The 17,184-nt window shown below is 44.8% G+C and overlaps 1 protein-coding gene across 1 annotated transcript in view; it reads left to right on the top strand.

Moving 5' to 3' along the window:
* Window positions 1-17,184, top strand: part of LOC126539187 (uncharacterized) — a 40,551-nt gene that overhangs the window by 9,908 nt on the left and 13,459 nt on the right. The window contains exon 2 of the mRNA XM_050185934.2: window positions 12,481-12,719. Within this exon, the coding sequence (XP_050041891.1) occupies window positions 12,516-12,719 (204 nt within the window). The 5' untranslated portion in view covers window positions 12,481-12,515. The remainder of the gene's footprint in view (window positions 1-12,480; window positions 12,720-17,184) is intronic.

Raw genomic sequence — 17,184 nt, 5'->3', positions numbered from 1 at the left:
GCGTACCCTACGGGGTCTTTGCTCAAGTCCCCAGCAACGACACCCATTCAACGCCCTTGCTCTCTATCAAAACCGCCGCGAGATAGACGTCGCAGAGGAATTTTGTGCGAACGTCACTGGCGGCACAGTTTCAGTCCCTGACATGGCTCTAGGCAACATCCCCGGCCCACGAGATGCAAGTATGGACGCTCCATTCTCTATGGAAGAGTTAGAAGCTGCTATGGCGCTATGTAGGTGTTCGTCTTCACCAGGACCCGATGGCATAACATATACTGCTTTGCGCCACCTAGGCAGAGAAGCACGAAGAGAACTCCTCAGCCTTTTTAATACTTCATGGCAAGATGGTGTCGTCCCACAGGAATGGAAACGCAGCCGCCTGGTACCGCTTCTAAAAGCAGGAAAGTCACCGCTCGAATTGGCATCCTATCGGCCTATAGCTCTTGCCAGCTGCGTCGGGAAGCTTATGGAACGTATGATCCTCATGCGTCTCGAATGGTACCTTGAACATCATAAAATTTACCCTGACTCTATGGCGGGATTTCGACGCGGTCGTTCATCGATTGACAGTGTCATCGATCTAGTATCATCTGTGGAACAACAAAAATCTCGGAAGCGATTATCAGTAGCGCTCTTTCTTGACGTGAAAGGCGCTTACGACAACGTTTGCCATCAAACCATTCTAGACGCACTTCTGACAATTGAACTAGGAGGGCGAGTCTATCGATGGGTCAGTAACTACTTGACACAAAGGTCCTTGTTCGTACGAACGGAAGATGGTCCGACTACCGACCACTACACATGCCGAGGCGTTCCCCAAGGCGGTGTTCTAAGCTCTATTCTTTTCAACCTCGCGCTTCTTGGGCTGGCCGAATCCCTACCGGAAACAGTGAGTGTTTCAATCTACGCCGACGACATCTGCATCTGGACATCAGCGGTCACTCGCCTGCAGGTTCGCGCACGGCTACAGAAAGCAGCAACACAGGCATCAGACTACCTTCACACACAAGGCCTTACCATCTCAACAGAAAAATGTGCATTAGTCGCTTTTACGCGAAAAACGATGACTCCTTATCCAGTATGCATCAATGGTCAGCCTATCTCCTACAAGAGAAATCACCGGTTTTTGGGTGTCATTGTAGACCGGGACCTCACTTGGAGCCCTCATGTTGCCCACTTAAAGAAGAAGCTCACATCTATTGTTCACGTCTTCAAGTTCATCGCCGGCAAAACATGGGGATCGTCAGTGGGCTCCATGCTACAGTTATATCGAGCACTGTTCATCGGATTCCTACGCTATAGCTCCCCCGTGCTTGCTAAAACATGCACGTCAAATCTTCGAGAACTTCAGAGCGTGCAGGCACAGGCACTACGTGTTTGCCTAGGCCTTTCGCGCAGCGCCTCGACAGCTGGAACCATTATAATCGCTCAAGACCATCCGATCACAACTTACATTAGCACCGAAACGCTTAGAGCCCATGTTCGTCATGTTTCACGGATGCAGTCAAGCTTTCTTGCGTGCCTGCCAGAACGACGACCACAGGCGTCCTTCTCCAACAAGGTCAACATCCATCGTGCCTCCTTACCATCGGGTTTCACACCCTCTGCACGTTCAACCTGAGCTTTGTGGTGTTTAAAACAACCTCAAGTGCGTCTTACGATTCCAGGGATAAGAAAGAAGACCGACCTGCCTACCTTGGCCTCTAAGCAAGCAGCTCTGGATTGTTTGCACACTTTCTACTTTGATCGAGTACATATATATATGGATGGCTCTTCCACTCAGACCAGCTCCACCAGCGCAGTGGTTATACCATCCCATTCACTAAGCATCCAATACAAGATTTCGCACTTGACAACATCGACTAGTGCGGAGCTTGTTGCCCTCCGAGGTGCCGTTGATTATATTAATAACCAACCGGCTAATAGGTGGGCTATATTCTGCGATTCGAAGGCGGCCTTACAATGTCTTCTGGCATCTCTTCGTCGCGGGTCATGTGAACAACTCGTGTCGGAGATACGAGAAATGCACCATCACATGATCGCGAAAGGACACGACGTCGTGTTTCAGTGGCTGCCTGGTCATTGCGGTATCTCCGGCAACGACCTCGCTGACGAAGCTGCTAGAAAAGCTCACGAGGGAGCAACCCTTGTTTCAATACCTTTATCGCGGACCGACGCAGCCCAACACTTAGGCAAGCTAGCGCACTCTTTGACATTGGAGAAGTGGCGCACACCTGAATTCACTCACCATCGCTTGCATTCCCTCGATCCCTATATGCAACTGCGGCTGTTACCAGGTCTTCCGCGAAATGAGGAAACAGTGCTACGCCGCATACGTTTGGGCGTCGCATTCACAAATGCTTATGCATTTCTGATTGGAATGGCTGATAGCGCCGAGTGCAATGCCTGCGGTGTCGAGGAAACCATCGAACACCTACTGTGCTACTGCCCATCATATGAAAATGAAAGGCAAGACCTCTGCACAGCTCTCCATCAGCTAGATGGAAAGCCGTTCACCTTGAACAAGATCTTGGGATCATGGCCTCGCATATCACAGCTACAAAAGGCCACAAAAGCGCTGCTGCGATATTTGAAAGCGACCGGATTGAGTCAGCGTCTGTGATCCAGACCGAGTGACCGACTGATATCTCCAGTGGACTTTCTCTTTTCCTTTTTTTTTTAAATCTTTCCGTCCCCCTTTCCCTTTCCCCAGTGTAGGGTAGCCAACCGGGCTCAGTCCTGGTTAACCTCCCTACCTTTCATTTATCATTTTCTCTCTCTCTCTCGAGAAGTGAGAAACGCTCTCGGAAAGTATTGAATGCTTAAATGTGATAAGCGCATTCTATGTTTTTCTTTTACCCGACTTTGGCCAATCCAATGCCTTTTTTTTTCTTCATATGAATTTAATACGTGATTTCTTATGTGCCCTGATTTCAGTATAGCTAAGTGACAGGACTTCGTGTTTACGTTAGTGCACATATGTCACGGGACTTTGTGTTGCTGCGTACCTTAGTTGGCTTTCAGATTTAGAGTGGCATTAGTGTACTCACGGGACTGGACTTTGTGCTTTTATGACTTAGAGTTGACTCTCAGTTATAGTCTGACATTGGTGTACGTATGTGAATGAAATTTGTGTTATGATTTAACTATTTTTGTTATGATTTATTCTTGTTTAAATCCCCATGTGAAAAGGGGTAGCCGGCGCCAATTAAAGGCGACATCTCCTAAATATCATATAGTAAAGAAAAAGAATTTTTGTGAGTCACTGGTGAGGGATAACGCAATTATATTCCGTGAGCTGTATTACTGGACGAGGCTGACATTACTTGCCCGAGAAGTAGAAATACACAATGGAGTAATTAACAAAATTTTCTAATTAATTTTTTATGTAATTGCTTGCGACACATATTGCAATTTAAGGATTGTAACCAATGAGCTTGCAAGGCGTGAATCCTCTTGGAAAAAATTCTCGAGATGACACTAATTTTTAGATGTTAATTTTTGTGACGGAATGCATTGGCGGTCTCGTTAATTTTGTGTTTTAATGCATTTTGTAAAAAAGAAGTATGAGGAAAAACAGTGATTTTGGCTTTGAGTTTCACGTGAATTTAAAAGCTTGAAAAAAAATGGAAAATTTGACGCGAACTGAAAGAAGCCTGCTGGAAAGCACGCAAAAAATGCCGCGCGACTAGTCGCACTGCACTTTTTTGTTTTTTGCGGGCATTAATTAACGCTTGAAAAAAACTTTTATGTAGCTCGTATTGAGGAACACAAAGATGGATGGAGAATTTTTCACAATGGCCTACGATTTTCTGACTGACAATTTTGCTCTCATTATAATATTTGAGAAGTTAGTTTACTAATTATAACTGATTATGTAATTAGGCGGAATGCAAAATACGAAAAACAGTATGACTTGTTCCATACGACGGCAAACAACATTGCCCTGGTTCTGTCCAGCTACATGGAACTCGCATATTCTTAGATTTTGGCACAAGTTACATGGGTCACCATGCATACATGTGCGAATGTTCTTTTTTTTCTGCTAAAGTGCTCTACAGGCGCCGCTATACAGCTATACGAAGTACGCTGTTGTTCTGGGGATGCGCACATGTTGTTAATCATCCGGTTGTTGCAATGTCAGTGAAGTTTGCTAATCTCTGTAAAAACTACGGGCGCCGAAATCTAAATTTCAGGATTATTAATCATGGCAATATGAACAATTGTTCTTGAATTCAGGAAATTTTACTCAGTCTGGTCTATTACTTGAATGAATAGATCATGTCAGCGTTTGCCATGTGCGGAAACGTACATGATGATGATGAGTGCATAACTAGTGCTTCTAGTGATCACAATGTGTAAACAGGCAATAACATGCCATCTGTGTCAAACCTGTATGCAGCGAACTCAATCTTAATTGACATAACAGATTGTAATACAAACCCAGCTTTATGTGTCGTTTGCCGCTGTATGCATATCAGAATTTTTTTGATCGAATGCCTGTGAAGTTAGACCAAAGCAGGTCTCCGGAAACCAGCCTTCTATTTAGTATACCGAAGAACGGAGTCAGTAATTACAAAAAAGTATTTCACTAGAATTGTTCGTAATAGAAAATTACAGCAAATAGTGATGCGGATATTGCGAACGTCGCCAGGCGATAACAGAAAAGCCCTTAGGAACGAACGATTTGTTGATTCGGCCCCGGCTTCCGAAAATGCATCGCGAGACGGTACTACTTCAACGTGGCTGCAACATGATGGCGCCAACAGTCAACGAATTGCCCAGGGAAGCACAGTGAAAGTTAATTTTCTTTAAAAGATCAAATGTAGAAGTCGCGAAACAGGAAATGGAGATGCACGAAAAGACAACTTGCCGCCGGTGGAAGCCGAACCCGCTTCTTCTGCATCGCACACACGATGCTCTATACCTTGGCCTCCGGGATCACAGCGGGAGAACTTTAGGCCCGTGCGATTTCTGAGGCCATGCTCTACCAATTCAGTACGTCGGCGCACTGTTTTCCCCGTCTACATTCTTGCGTATTTGTGTAGGTATACTGGATACATCCCTAGTTTGTTAGCCAACGTGAAGCTATTAGGCAACAAATCGACGAAATGCTGCCCAACAACATCATCCAGCCGTCGAAAAGTCTGTGGACATCTCCTGTAGTCTTGGTGAAGAAAAAGGGCGGAACGCTGCGTTTCAGCGTCGATTATCGTCGACTGAACAAGATCACGAAGAAGGACATATACCCCCTCCAACGGATAGACGACGCACTGTATCGGCTCTGCAACGCTAAATACTTCTCGACGGTGGACCTCACCTCTGGCTTCTGACAAATACAAGTCGACGAGAGAGATCGCGCAAAGACGGCTTTCATCACTCCAGACGGCCTCTATGAGTTCAAGGTTATGCCATTTGGACTATGCTCAGCGCCTGCAACGTTGCAGCGCTGCGTCCAGAAGTACTCCACGCCCTACATGGCGATCCAACCGCTGGGCACCTCGGATTCTCCCGGACGCTATCGAGGTACAGGAAAAGTATTACTGGCCGCGCCTGACCGCCGACGTCGCCCGTTACGTCAAGACATGCCGAGACTGTCAGCAACGCAAGACATCACTGACAACGCCAGCGGGATTATACAGCCGATCGAGCCTCCTTGCCGACCTTTTCAGCAGATCGGGATGGAGTTGTTGGGACCCTTTCCGATGTGAACATCCGGAAATAAGCGAATCGTCGTGGCGACGCACTACCTCACCCGCTTCGCTGAAACGAAAGTTCTGCCGAAAGGTAGCGCAGCCTAAGTGGCGAAATTCTTCGTCGAGAACATTCTGCTGCGACATGGCGGCCCAGAAGTCCCCATCACCGACAGAGGAACGGCCTTTACAGCGGAGCTCACCCAAACCATCCTGCAATACAGCCAGACAAGCCACAGGAGGACAACTGCCTATCACTCGCAGACGAATGGTCTTACGGAACGCCTGAATAAGACCCTCGGCAACATACTACTAATGTACGTCGACGGCGAACACAAGACCTGGGATGCCGTCCTGCCGTACGTAACCTTCGCTTACAACACGGCGGGGCGAGAAACAACTCAGATCCCGCCGTTCTACGGCAGGAACCCGACGACGACTCTCGATGCTATGCTGCCGCACGTCTCCGACGAAGAGAATCTTGACGTCGTCACCAGAAGCCTGACAGTTCGCCCGCCTGCAGATCAAGAACCAGCAGATGACCGACAGCCGACAGTACAACCTTCGATGACGCTATATACATCGAGTATCAACCCGGCTATCATGTTTAGGTTTGGACCCCGATATGCCGACGAGGACTTAGCGAGAAGCTTTTACGCCGCTATTTCGGACCCTATAAGATCATCCGACGCATTAGCGCACGGGACTATGAGGTCGTGCCAGACGCCATTGTTTGCGAGTCCATGTTGTGGGACTTAAGCCATTCTACCAGCGCTAACGAACTTTGGGACTTTGCATAGCTGAACTTTGGACTTTCTCTTTTTAGACTGTATTACTGTTAACTTTGTTTCTTTGTTGTTTTGTTACTGTTTAATAAGTGTCCTTTTGTTTTTTTCGCTCTCCTTTTATGTTTGTAGCATCGGGACGATGCTCTTCGAGAGGGGGGCTTGACAAGTGTGCTTGTTTATCTTTTTCGGGTGACCGCTTTTTCACCGTCTAACAAATGTCGCTCAGCGCGGGACACGCCGGCATGTATCGGAAGTTTCTCGAATGTTATCGATGGTTCTTTCTGCTGTCTGTTGTCAGTGAAGCTTGTGTAATCTAATTGCATGTGTGACGTGAATTGTGTAGAACTATCTGGAAGACACGCGGTCACCAGCGATTACCATGCGTTTACTCTGGAACCTTGGATGACTCATGTATAAAAGCCGATGCGCTTGACCGGCAGATCAGATTTCGACGGTCGCCGATCGTGTTCGCCGCTATCGCTGTGCTTTGAGTGTAACTGGCTTCTGTGGGCACAAGATTGCCCAATAAAAGTTAGTTTCGTCATTCACAGATTTCGCGCTGTATTATCCACCGTCACTGATACGTGAGAATAGACTTTAATTTTTTCAAAATTATGGGTTTTACGTGCCAAAACCACTTTCTGATCATGAGGCACGCCGTAGTGGAGGACTCCGGAAATTTCGACCACCTGGGGTTCTTTAACGTGCACCTAAATCTAAGCACACGGGTGTTTTCGCAATTCGCCCCCATCGATATGCTGCCGCCGTGGCCAGGATTCGATCCCGCGACCTCGTGCTCAGCAGCCCAACACCATAGCCACTGAGCAACCATGGCGGGTAGACTGGAATGAATGAATCAATGAATGTTTTTGAAACACATATACAGTGAAGTTTAAGATTTCAACTGAGCCCTTAGCATGCTCGGCGCGTCTGGCATTGAGGCACTGAAAAATCTTGCAAAAGTGATCGCTTTAAAATACCACCTCAGAGATCTCGAAGAGGAGCATCAACAACTTGACAATTTAACTTGTTTTGTTTTGAGCCAACTTATACTCAGCAATAAATTTCTGCCAACCTCCAAAGCCACTTTTCTCCTTAATGGTATAAAAAAATTTTCTAGACTTCCCTAGATGTTTCAAAGATACACTTGTTCAGTTTGTCAATATGGTTTTTGTGAAGGTATACTTTTTCGTCACGCAAATAGACTGAAAATTTATAGTATGAATCTTTTGGCAAGCTCGTTTTACAAATTTAGTCAATGAAGTTGTTGCGCTCAAGCTCAAATGATGTTGCAGTGCAAGCCGTGCTAACCAGAGCTTTTCATCCAAACAACGTGGCCTTTTTTTTGAAACCGCATTCACAGAATAAGATGTCAGCATGTTTATACTCGTTCCACATGCAAAACCAATTTAAACAACAACAAAATGCCCAGAGTGATCCGGAGCGTTATTTGAATTGTCAGGAAGCTGGCACCGGACTTCGCCGGATTACAGAGTACGCAGCAATGGAAAAACACAGTGTCCCTTCACGACACCAATATGAAGTATGTGCAACAATTTTTTTTTATTACATGCTGTGATGTACCGCGACGTAGCAGCACCACGCTTGCGCGTTTACGAGCCGTTTGCAGCGAAGCACGCGGATATGTGTCAATTTTTTTTATGCCAAATTCACCCAAACACGTGACCACTGGGACTCTATAATGCGAGTCTTTTACCCTGCCTATGGACGGCAAGCTGCATCTGGGACATCGCGGCCCCAGGTGCAGCTTTCGGTGGCGAGGAGGAGGAAGAGAGCCGAGTTATCGTTGTCGGCGATTCAAACTTGCGATGAGTAGAACCGGTGGTATATAACCGAGAGGGTCGATACATGCGAGCGAGTTCAGATCAGCGCGCTTCCGGGTAAACCGATTAACCGTATCATACGGTGTCTACACAACTGTGTGTAGCAAGATGTTGCATCAACAGCAAAAGCACCGATGAAAGTAATGATGAAAGCACTGATGAAAGCGCTCGTGCGCCCCCCTTCGCTGTGTCCTTGTCGATTTTTCGCGCTAAATATATCACAATGAATTCGTACCAACTCCCCCAACTATCAGTTCTGCATCAGTTCTGCCAAAGTAATGACAATTAAAATGTGTCGCATACATTTTGAAACACCTATTATTGGAACTATGCTGCAATATTGAATAACGTGCAGAATGTTTTAGCAAAGTGACTAGAAAGGTGGACGGTTGGGTGTTTTTACTCGGTATCAGTACGTCGTATGTAGCGGGTTCACTTCTTTCATTGTTTTTCACAGTGTTATGCACCAGGCATAATTTTCAAGTGGCTCGATAAGTGCTTTTCAAGCTTTTGAAAACACGAAATAGTTTATCTTCTCATATTTGATGTTCTCGTAGTGAGTTTTCGCACGGCGTTCACATTAAGTAAACTCGACAAAACTCAATAAACAATTGAAAATTCTTAATATTTTCTGCAGCTGTACACTGTCAATGATTCTGAAGATGCAAGAAATGTGGCGAAAGCAAGTTTTCAATCAACGGGATAAAGTGGCGTCTGAAAGGGTTAAAAACGTCATAGCGACAGCCAAGCAACACATGTAAGACACATTGGAGGTGAGGCACCTATAGTGGTGATAATGGGAGGAGTGATTGACGTACTGCAAGGACGGGGGATAGAGATCGCGAAACAAATAGCCAAAGGGCTTACCGACCTGCGGAACGTTTCAAAGGATGTGCAAACCGCGGTGTGCACGGTGCCAGAGTTTGAAAAGCAGAGTTATGCATTTGATAGGGCAGTGCTTGCAGTAAAAAAAGGAAATTTGGACACGCGCTAAGGCAATGAATTTTACGGTCATTGACGCAAACTGAGAAGTGCATCGAGAAGGCCACTAACGCGCTTTTGTGCATGACTGGATACATTTTAGTGAAAATGTAGCAACACTGGTTGCGCGTCGATTCGCGGCATGGGCAGTAGCTTTTTTAGGTGGGCCCCAGACAATTAGGAAGGAAGGTTAAGTAGTGAATGTAGAAACACACCAGCAAAGGGCAGGATTAGACCTCAAGGAGTTAAGAAAAGACGCACAAAGGACAAGATTGGAGACGCTAAATTTTTTTTTCATAAACGTGCAATGGTGTTCGCACGTACCCTACACTGGGGATGGGAGATAGGGGTTAGAAAGATGAGAGAGAGGAAAACGCTAAAAAAAAAAAAAAGAAACGCTCAAATTCGCAAATGGCTATAAGGGATGAAGACGGTAACATCTTCGAAGGTGAGGATGCGCTGCGGTATATTAGAGACGTTATTAAGGTTAACTTCGGCACAAAAGAAAGCGTAGTTCACACCCAATCAGATATAGCAACAGGAGAGACCACAATTTAGCATAGGAAAATTTTACTCGAAAGAAGCAGAAGACGATGTCCCTAATAACTCCGCCGCGAGACCCGATGAAATCCCAATAGAGCAAATCAAAGACATCGCTACAAAGAGCAACGCACTGCTAGCTAATGCCATTGAGAAAGTAGTTGAAACGAAGAAAATTCCGGTTGGGTGATCTGAAAGCAAGATGAACTTCATCTACAAAGGCAAAGGTGATAAGGTCACAATTATCTAGGTCCTAAGATTGGGTCAAGATTTTTGTGAACGCGATTTTGTGATCTACGAAAATAAAATCACAGTACCCGATGCCATTTTATTAAGGCGAAATACTTAAGTGCCTCATGGGTCGAAAAATCCATTGTCCGGCGTTATCGAAAGATTGACCATTCAGCGTTATGTCCCCAAAATTCAGTGGCACCAAAATTGATGGTGCCACCGACGACCATTAGTGGGACTCGAACCCTCGACCTTTGGTGGGACCAAAATTCAATGGCATCCAAATTGATGGTGCCACCATTGATGGTCGAACCCGCGGCCATTGGTGGGAGTCGAACACACGAGCTTTGGTGTTAATTCAGGCGAAGTTAATTGAGGCAGAGTTAATTAACATAGACTTCGTTGCAGCACTCGAAATTCACCACCTTTGGTGGAAGAAAAAAAGTAATAGGAAGTAACAACGCATTCTAATGAGAATGTCAAGTAGTTTAATTAATGTTTCGTGAGCGCGCAGGCTTCCGCCTTCGTCCTCTTTATCATATATATGCTAAAGTGTATGTCAACTCCTTTATTATTATTTTCTTTGCGGGCAATATGATGCTGGAGTTGCTTTTCTTTCTTGTTCGCTTGGGTTCTGACACCCAAGAACGGTTTGTAGGGGGGAGGGGTGCGGCAGTATAAAAATCTACATTCTAAGCTAATCATATGAGAAACAAATTATTTCTATATATAAAACAGTAACATAATTGTCGGTCAGTAAACAAAAGACAACAATATGCCGGGAACTACGCGACGAACCAAGCAGCAACCCTACCAGTACATTTAGGGAGTACCAGTACATTTACCAGTACATTATCTGAGGACCGTGACTGCAACTCGGTGAGCAGATGTATCCTATTCAGAAATGAAGACTAATACATACGATACCATATTAAAGGGACCTACAACCGCCCAGAACGTTTATTATATTTTACCGTCCATGATGCTTAAAAAAAAGAGACCGTGACTTGTAGTTGTCTAATCGAACACGCTGTGGCGTTTACGTAGCAATTGCATTTTTACATTTTCACAGGAAGTCGCGAGAAAATGGTGTGTGGCGACGCTTCGCGGTGAAGTTTTGCTGCTAGAGCTGGATTCTCACCACGTGACCGCATATTACTGTATGAAAGTCGGCTGTTATTAAGTGCACCATACGTGTTCTTTATACTCGCATTCTTTATAATTTGTAGGTGTCTGTTCTTTATTATAAGCGCATTTCGAGCTTAAGGAAATTTCAAGCTGGTTGCCTGCGCGACAAGGAACGGAACGGCAAAACCATGGCCTCTTTTATTGCGTGGTGGAGCGCGTTACGCTGTCTCACACGCTTTATTTCGCGTTAATGTAAGGTCTTGTCGCCCATTCATCGTTCCAGATCGCTCAGGTGTTCAAGACCCGACATGCTTCCGTACGGAAACACGTGTAACTGCACATTACGTGTAAAAGTAGCATTCAGTCACGTAAAAGCGTCGTTTCGCTTTCGAAAGCTTTGCTTGGTTCTGCTGCAATGAAGTTGGCTTGCTTTGCGCATGACCAAGGCAGTTTAACAGGAAACCACGAAAGCACGTGGCTATTATTGCAACAATAATTCAGCAGTTCAAGAAAGCATGAACGGCATGAACATAGGCTCGATAATCAAATAAAAGATTAGTTTCTTACTGATATAAAGGACAGCGCTTGTTGTCCGCTTACCATCAATGCCGTCGTACGATCACTATCACGCTAACCTCTCACTGTTTCCAGCATAGAAATGCATAAACACCATGACGACTATAGCTCGAAGATTGCCGATGTTATATATAAAAACCTGTATACATATATAAAGTAAACACTTCAAAAATAATTGTTCGAACTTATAGAAAGGTAATATAATTGCTTGTCAGTGCAGAAAAAAAAATTGCAAGACGGCCAGTCCTGCGCGGCACATCTTCATGAACTCTACCAGTATATATATATATATATATATCGATTCTCTGAGTGTCACGAGCGCAGCCCGGTGAGCAGATGTATCTTATCTAGAAGCTAATACTAATGTGGCTCGCGTGTATGGTATAATATCTGTGAGTCTGCACTTACGCGTATGGCGAAGCTGCACAGTAATGTCAATTGAGGGCAGTAAAGAAAGGAGCAAAAACTCCCTGCGATCGCATTAGTCACAAATCATTTTTCACTTTACCCAATAAAGTGGGCCAATCGTGTAAAATCATGAAATGATCGGAATTTGTACGTAAGAATATTTTTTTTTCTGCGTGAAGGAATATCTGTAGTTTTCTTCTAAAGAAACTATACGTTGTAGAAGCATAAATGTTCCATTTTTCGCAGTTTGCTTTTCTTCAGTTATATTTTGCAGCGCGCGCTCGATGGACGCAGGATAAGCGGTGACGTAATCTCGCGTCCGTGGAGCGATGAGCGGCGGTGGCGGAGGTGCTCCCAGTCCCCCCGCATCGTCGTCATCGTCATCGGCCGCCAGGAGACCAAAGTGCGCTCGCTGCCGAAACCACGGCGTCATCTCGTGGCTCAAGGGCCACAAACGACAGTGCCGGTTCAAGGAGTGCGCATGCGCGAAGTGCAACCTGATCGCCGAGAGGCAGCGCATCATGGCTGCACAGGCAAGCCCTTCACGTGCACTCTGGGAGAGAGAGGACGCCTGATGCACAGGCTGGGTTCAGTCAAACGATAAGGGACCTTCAGGAGGCGTGTATACAACAAGTGCGCGGCATCTAATCAAGGCATTTTAATGTGTCGACGCGGAGAAAGGTATTAACTTGCAAGTAAACATGTAAGAGGATCTCGGAATTGGAGATGTTGCACCGGAACGCTCAACAGCACTTACGGTAAAAACTGAACGAATGCAACAAAATTAACTTTACGAACGAATGAAAGATGAGTATTTAACCCGAAAACAAAATTAAACGGTATATTATTATGAAATAACAAATTATTATGATGGAATACACATAGTCTCTGCTTCGACGTCAGTTGATGTCCAGCGCTTGTTGTGTATCCTCTTGCAATCCCCAGTGGCTGAGCGCAGGATAAACTATAGATTCCGAAACAATGCACTGGTTGTCTTCGTTAATTGTTCAATAGTCAAATCTCGTTATAGCAAATGAGGATATTTGGGAGTGTTAAATATGTTGAACTCCTGCCAAATTCTCCCACGAAATACCTTCACGTTGGAATTTGTGTACCGAATCCCTTCGGGCACGAAATGCTGATAATGAATTCCCCAGCGCCAGAACACTCAGGCTGCGGACACGTGCAATAGCCTTCCCCACAGCACGCCGCCAGTAATCGGTCGTGTTATAGCGGGCACTTGCAGCTACTCCCACCTCCCTCCTGAACTCTGCAGCATGTGTGTCTGCTGCTGCGCCTTCTCTGGACATGACTCTTACCTTGATGCAGTAGCGGTTCTTCAATCTTGACAGCCACCCATTGCTACAAACAAGAATCATGTGTGAGCTGCAAGCCAAATATCTTCGCTTTTTTCAAGCAGGAGGGGTCTGCTGACAGAAAAGTTTTGTGTCCAAGCACTAATGCCTCTTCGACATCCAAATACGTCGATCCCCATAAACGACACCTTTGGAAATTGCATACCAAAGCGGCACTGAGCCAAGATGGAACTGGCCCTGGTCGTGTCTGCAAATTCGTTGTCTCCATTTTAGATGCTAGCATTGTGCTTTTAAGAAGAATGTTAACTCTAGTTGAATCTGCAGTATATCCTGAAAATCTTGCACTAAAAAAGGAAGAGGTGTACGGCAACCTACAACTAGGTACGAGATAAATCATTATGATTTAGGTGGTCACAAATGCATCAAGTTCAATAGTAGCATTAGCTGTCAGAGTTTCAGGTTGCATGGATACTGTTTGTGCATGGAGCTATACAGCTTAATCGGATATGGTTTGACGAGGTTCCACTGTATATAATTGCAATGAAACATTTCTGCATTGATGATGTATATAAAATATACACAGGTTAATAAAGGACATTGCTTGCAAGTGTTTTATGTGTATGTCTGTGTGAATGCTAGCATGCAGCTTTATTGAAAGCCATAATAATGCTAGACATTGGTCACACAATTTCTATACAGCTAAATATGGCCCTGTGCATACCTTACTAGGTGTTAAAATTGTCTGGACAGCCAAAGAAAAAGTTTCTAAACCTGTTCAAGCATTAAATTGCATGGCATGATTTCATCCAGTATGGCTGTTACAAAGGTGCAGCTTGATTAAGGTTTTGTGCCATACAGGCCCCTGTATAGTCCTGTTTGGTGCCAGAGGGACCAGTATGAGTCAGTTTAATTACCAAACAGGACCCCTGTTTAGGGCCATTTCTGTGTCGGAGAGCCCTGTTTAAACTGGTTTGAAGGCCAAACGGGTCCTTGTTTAGACCTGTTTGTTGCCAGAGTCCAGTACAAACCAGTTTATTTACCAAACAGGGCTCCTGTTTAGACCTGTTTATATGTGTGAGGGTCCAGTTTAAACCTGTTTGTGAGACAAACAGGATCCTATACAAACCTGTTTGCATGTAAACGGGTCCTGTTTATACCTGATTGTTTGCAAACTGGTCCCTGTTAAACCCATTTCAAACCTGTACAATCCTGTATGAATTCAAATAGGATTTCTCAATAGGGATGCATCCAAATTTCCTGTCCAAGTGATTGTCCGATCAGTTGAACACGGTTATAACAAACTTGCTTATGCGCGAGAAATTGCTCTAAGACTAAAGCTGTACTGTTCCTAGTGAAATTATAATCTTGTGATCCATCTGAGAAAGTATTTCTCAACAGTAAGGAAATCGAACTTTCCCCACCTGCAAAAACACTTGGTATTATCTTTAACGAGTACTTGTTATGGGATTATCATACTGAGCTCATAAGTCAAACTTTCCAGAGTGCTAGGCATTTTGTGTAGGTGTCGACATATACTGCCTGTACCTCAAAAACTTTATGTACAGTGCCTTTTTTCTCCTCATCTACATCATTGCTGTCTGGTTTGATCAACAGGCTCTAAAGATATATAAATACTTTAGTGTCCTAAAAAAAAGCACATTACGACCTATTGAAGATACCTCTTATAATGCGCGCACCTTTGAATTGTTCAAGAAGTTCGGAATCGTGAGAGTTGATTATTGGCACGAACACCAGCTCTTGTCGGCTTTTAAATCTGAAATACGCAGAGGCAGTATGTACTGTCAACAGCAAAAGCTTAAGGGATACAGGATCTGCCAAGAAGCTGAATTCTGGCGAAGCGTGGTCACACAGCCTCGAATTAAATATTCCAGCATGTAGTAGCATTCACCACCTACTCAGATAATCATTAAATTACAAGTGCCATGCCCTAACAGGGCAGGCATTCACGTTAAACTCTTGTTTGGGCTAGTTGGTTCATGCCTGAATTAGTAAAGGCAAGGCGCAGAAGACCAGGACTTAAGAAGAACACAAACGACAGGACCGGCGCCACTCGAGACTGGCAAGCTGAGACGGCGATCAGGTGGACGCACAAAATGGCAGGATCAGTGCGAAGGCTTTGTTGAAATCGGGCCCTTTCTATCAACAAAGCTTTCGCACCGTCCCTGCCATTTTGTGCGCCAACCTGATCGCCGTCTCAGTTTGCCAGTCTCGAGTGGCGCCGGTCCTGTCGTTTGTGTTCTTATTGAGTCCTGGTCTTCTGCGCCTTGCCTTTACTAATTCAAGCATGAACCAACTAGACCAAGCAAGAGCTTTACTTGAGCATATTTTTCTACATTGGGCCCTTTCTTTCAACAAAGCTTTCGCACCGATCCTGCCATTTTGTGCGTCAACCTGATCGCCGTCTCAGCTTGCCAGTCTCGAGTGGTGCCGGTCCTGTCGTTTGTGTTCTTCTTGAGTTCTGGTCTTCTGCGCCTTGCCTTTACTAATTCAAGCAGGAATTTACATTTGCAGGAAAAACCGAAATCCCGTAAGCTCTTGCTGTTTACTGTACATACGTAATTTAGCTCCCTTGCAACCTAATGCAGCCTGTCGTCAAACTCGACATACAGAGAATTGGTATGTGCCGTGTCGTCGAACTAATTATGGATTTAAAACTCTTCGATACGGTCTTCCAAACGTACTAATGAGGTGGAAATTACCTTTTCAAAACTTTATCGAAAACCGCGTTATTTAAAACGTTGTGTCTACTTCAATATATGTAAGACATCTAACTCTCGTGTTATCTAAATGTTTTATTCATTCTTTCTTGTGAAAGACCACATATGCATGTGTATTTTATGTACCATAGTTTTCTACTTCCTGTGTTTGTTGTTTTCGTTTTGATTTAGGGGTGGTGGGCCTGTCAAGCTGCTTTTATACAGCTTTTTTCCCATCATACCCAACCACAAGTGCACGTTTCTCATGTACCATGTGGTTAAATAAGCCCAAGCCCAAACTGTCTCAATGCATCTGATAGTTCGATGTTGACTCGCGTACATTGCTTACCTTTGTTTGGTGAATATATTTTAACGGCCTAACCACTGTCACAACGTTATCGCTTGGTGCAAGATAAGCCTTCACTTATCAGAATATTCTGGGATGTTGTCGCCTATTTTTGAGTGAAAGATCTTGTACAATCAGATTGCGTGCGCAAAGCGAGTATTGGGGTACATTCCGGATCGTACTGATGCACCAGCGATTACACTGTAAAGTAAGCTGCATCGTGCGTAGATCAGATTTCGACGAACGACCTATAATTTACTGCTGTCCATCTTCGTCAACGCAAAACTTACCGGGTTTTCATCAAACGTCTTTCATTGGGCAGCCAGTCTTCTATGATTGCAGTGTGGTTAGTAAGAAAAAGAAGAGGCTCAGAGGACTTGTCTTCTTTAGCGACAAGGGGGTCTTTGATCCTTATATGTCCTCTGATTCTACTGCAATGTTGTCAACGGGCAGAGACTTCCCCTATTTTTCGACAGATTTAGTACAAATTTCCGGTCTCGCCCGCCGCTGTAACTCAGTGGCTGGCGCAATACTGCTCAGCCCAAGGTCGCTGGCTTGATCTCTGTCCGCGGATGCTGCATTTCAGTGGAGGCCAAATAAAAAGAAAAGAAAAGAAAAG

The sequence above is a fragment of the Dermacentor andersoni genome, chromosome 11 (genome assembly GCF_023375885.2).
Source record: "Dermacentor andersoni chromosome 11, qqDerAnde1_hic_scaffold, whole genome shotgun sequence".
Classification (NCBI taxonomy): Eukaryota; Metazoa; Arthropoda; class Arachnida; order Ixodida; family Ixodidae; genus Dermacentor; species Dermacentor andersoni.
The sequence above is the reverse complement of the archived record's forward strand: the minus strand, read 5'-3'. Positions and strand labels throughout refer to the sequence as shown.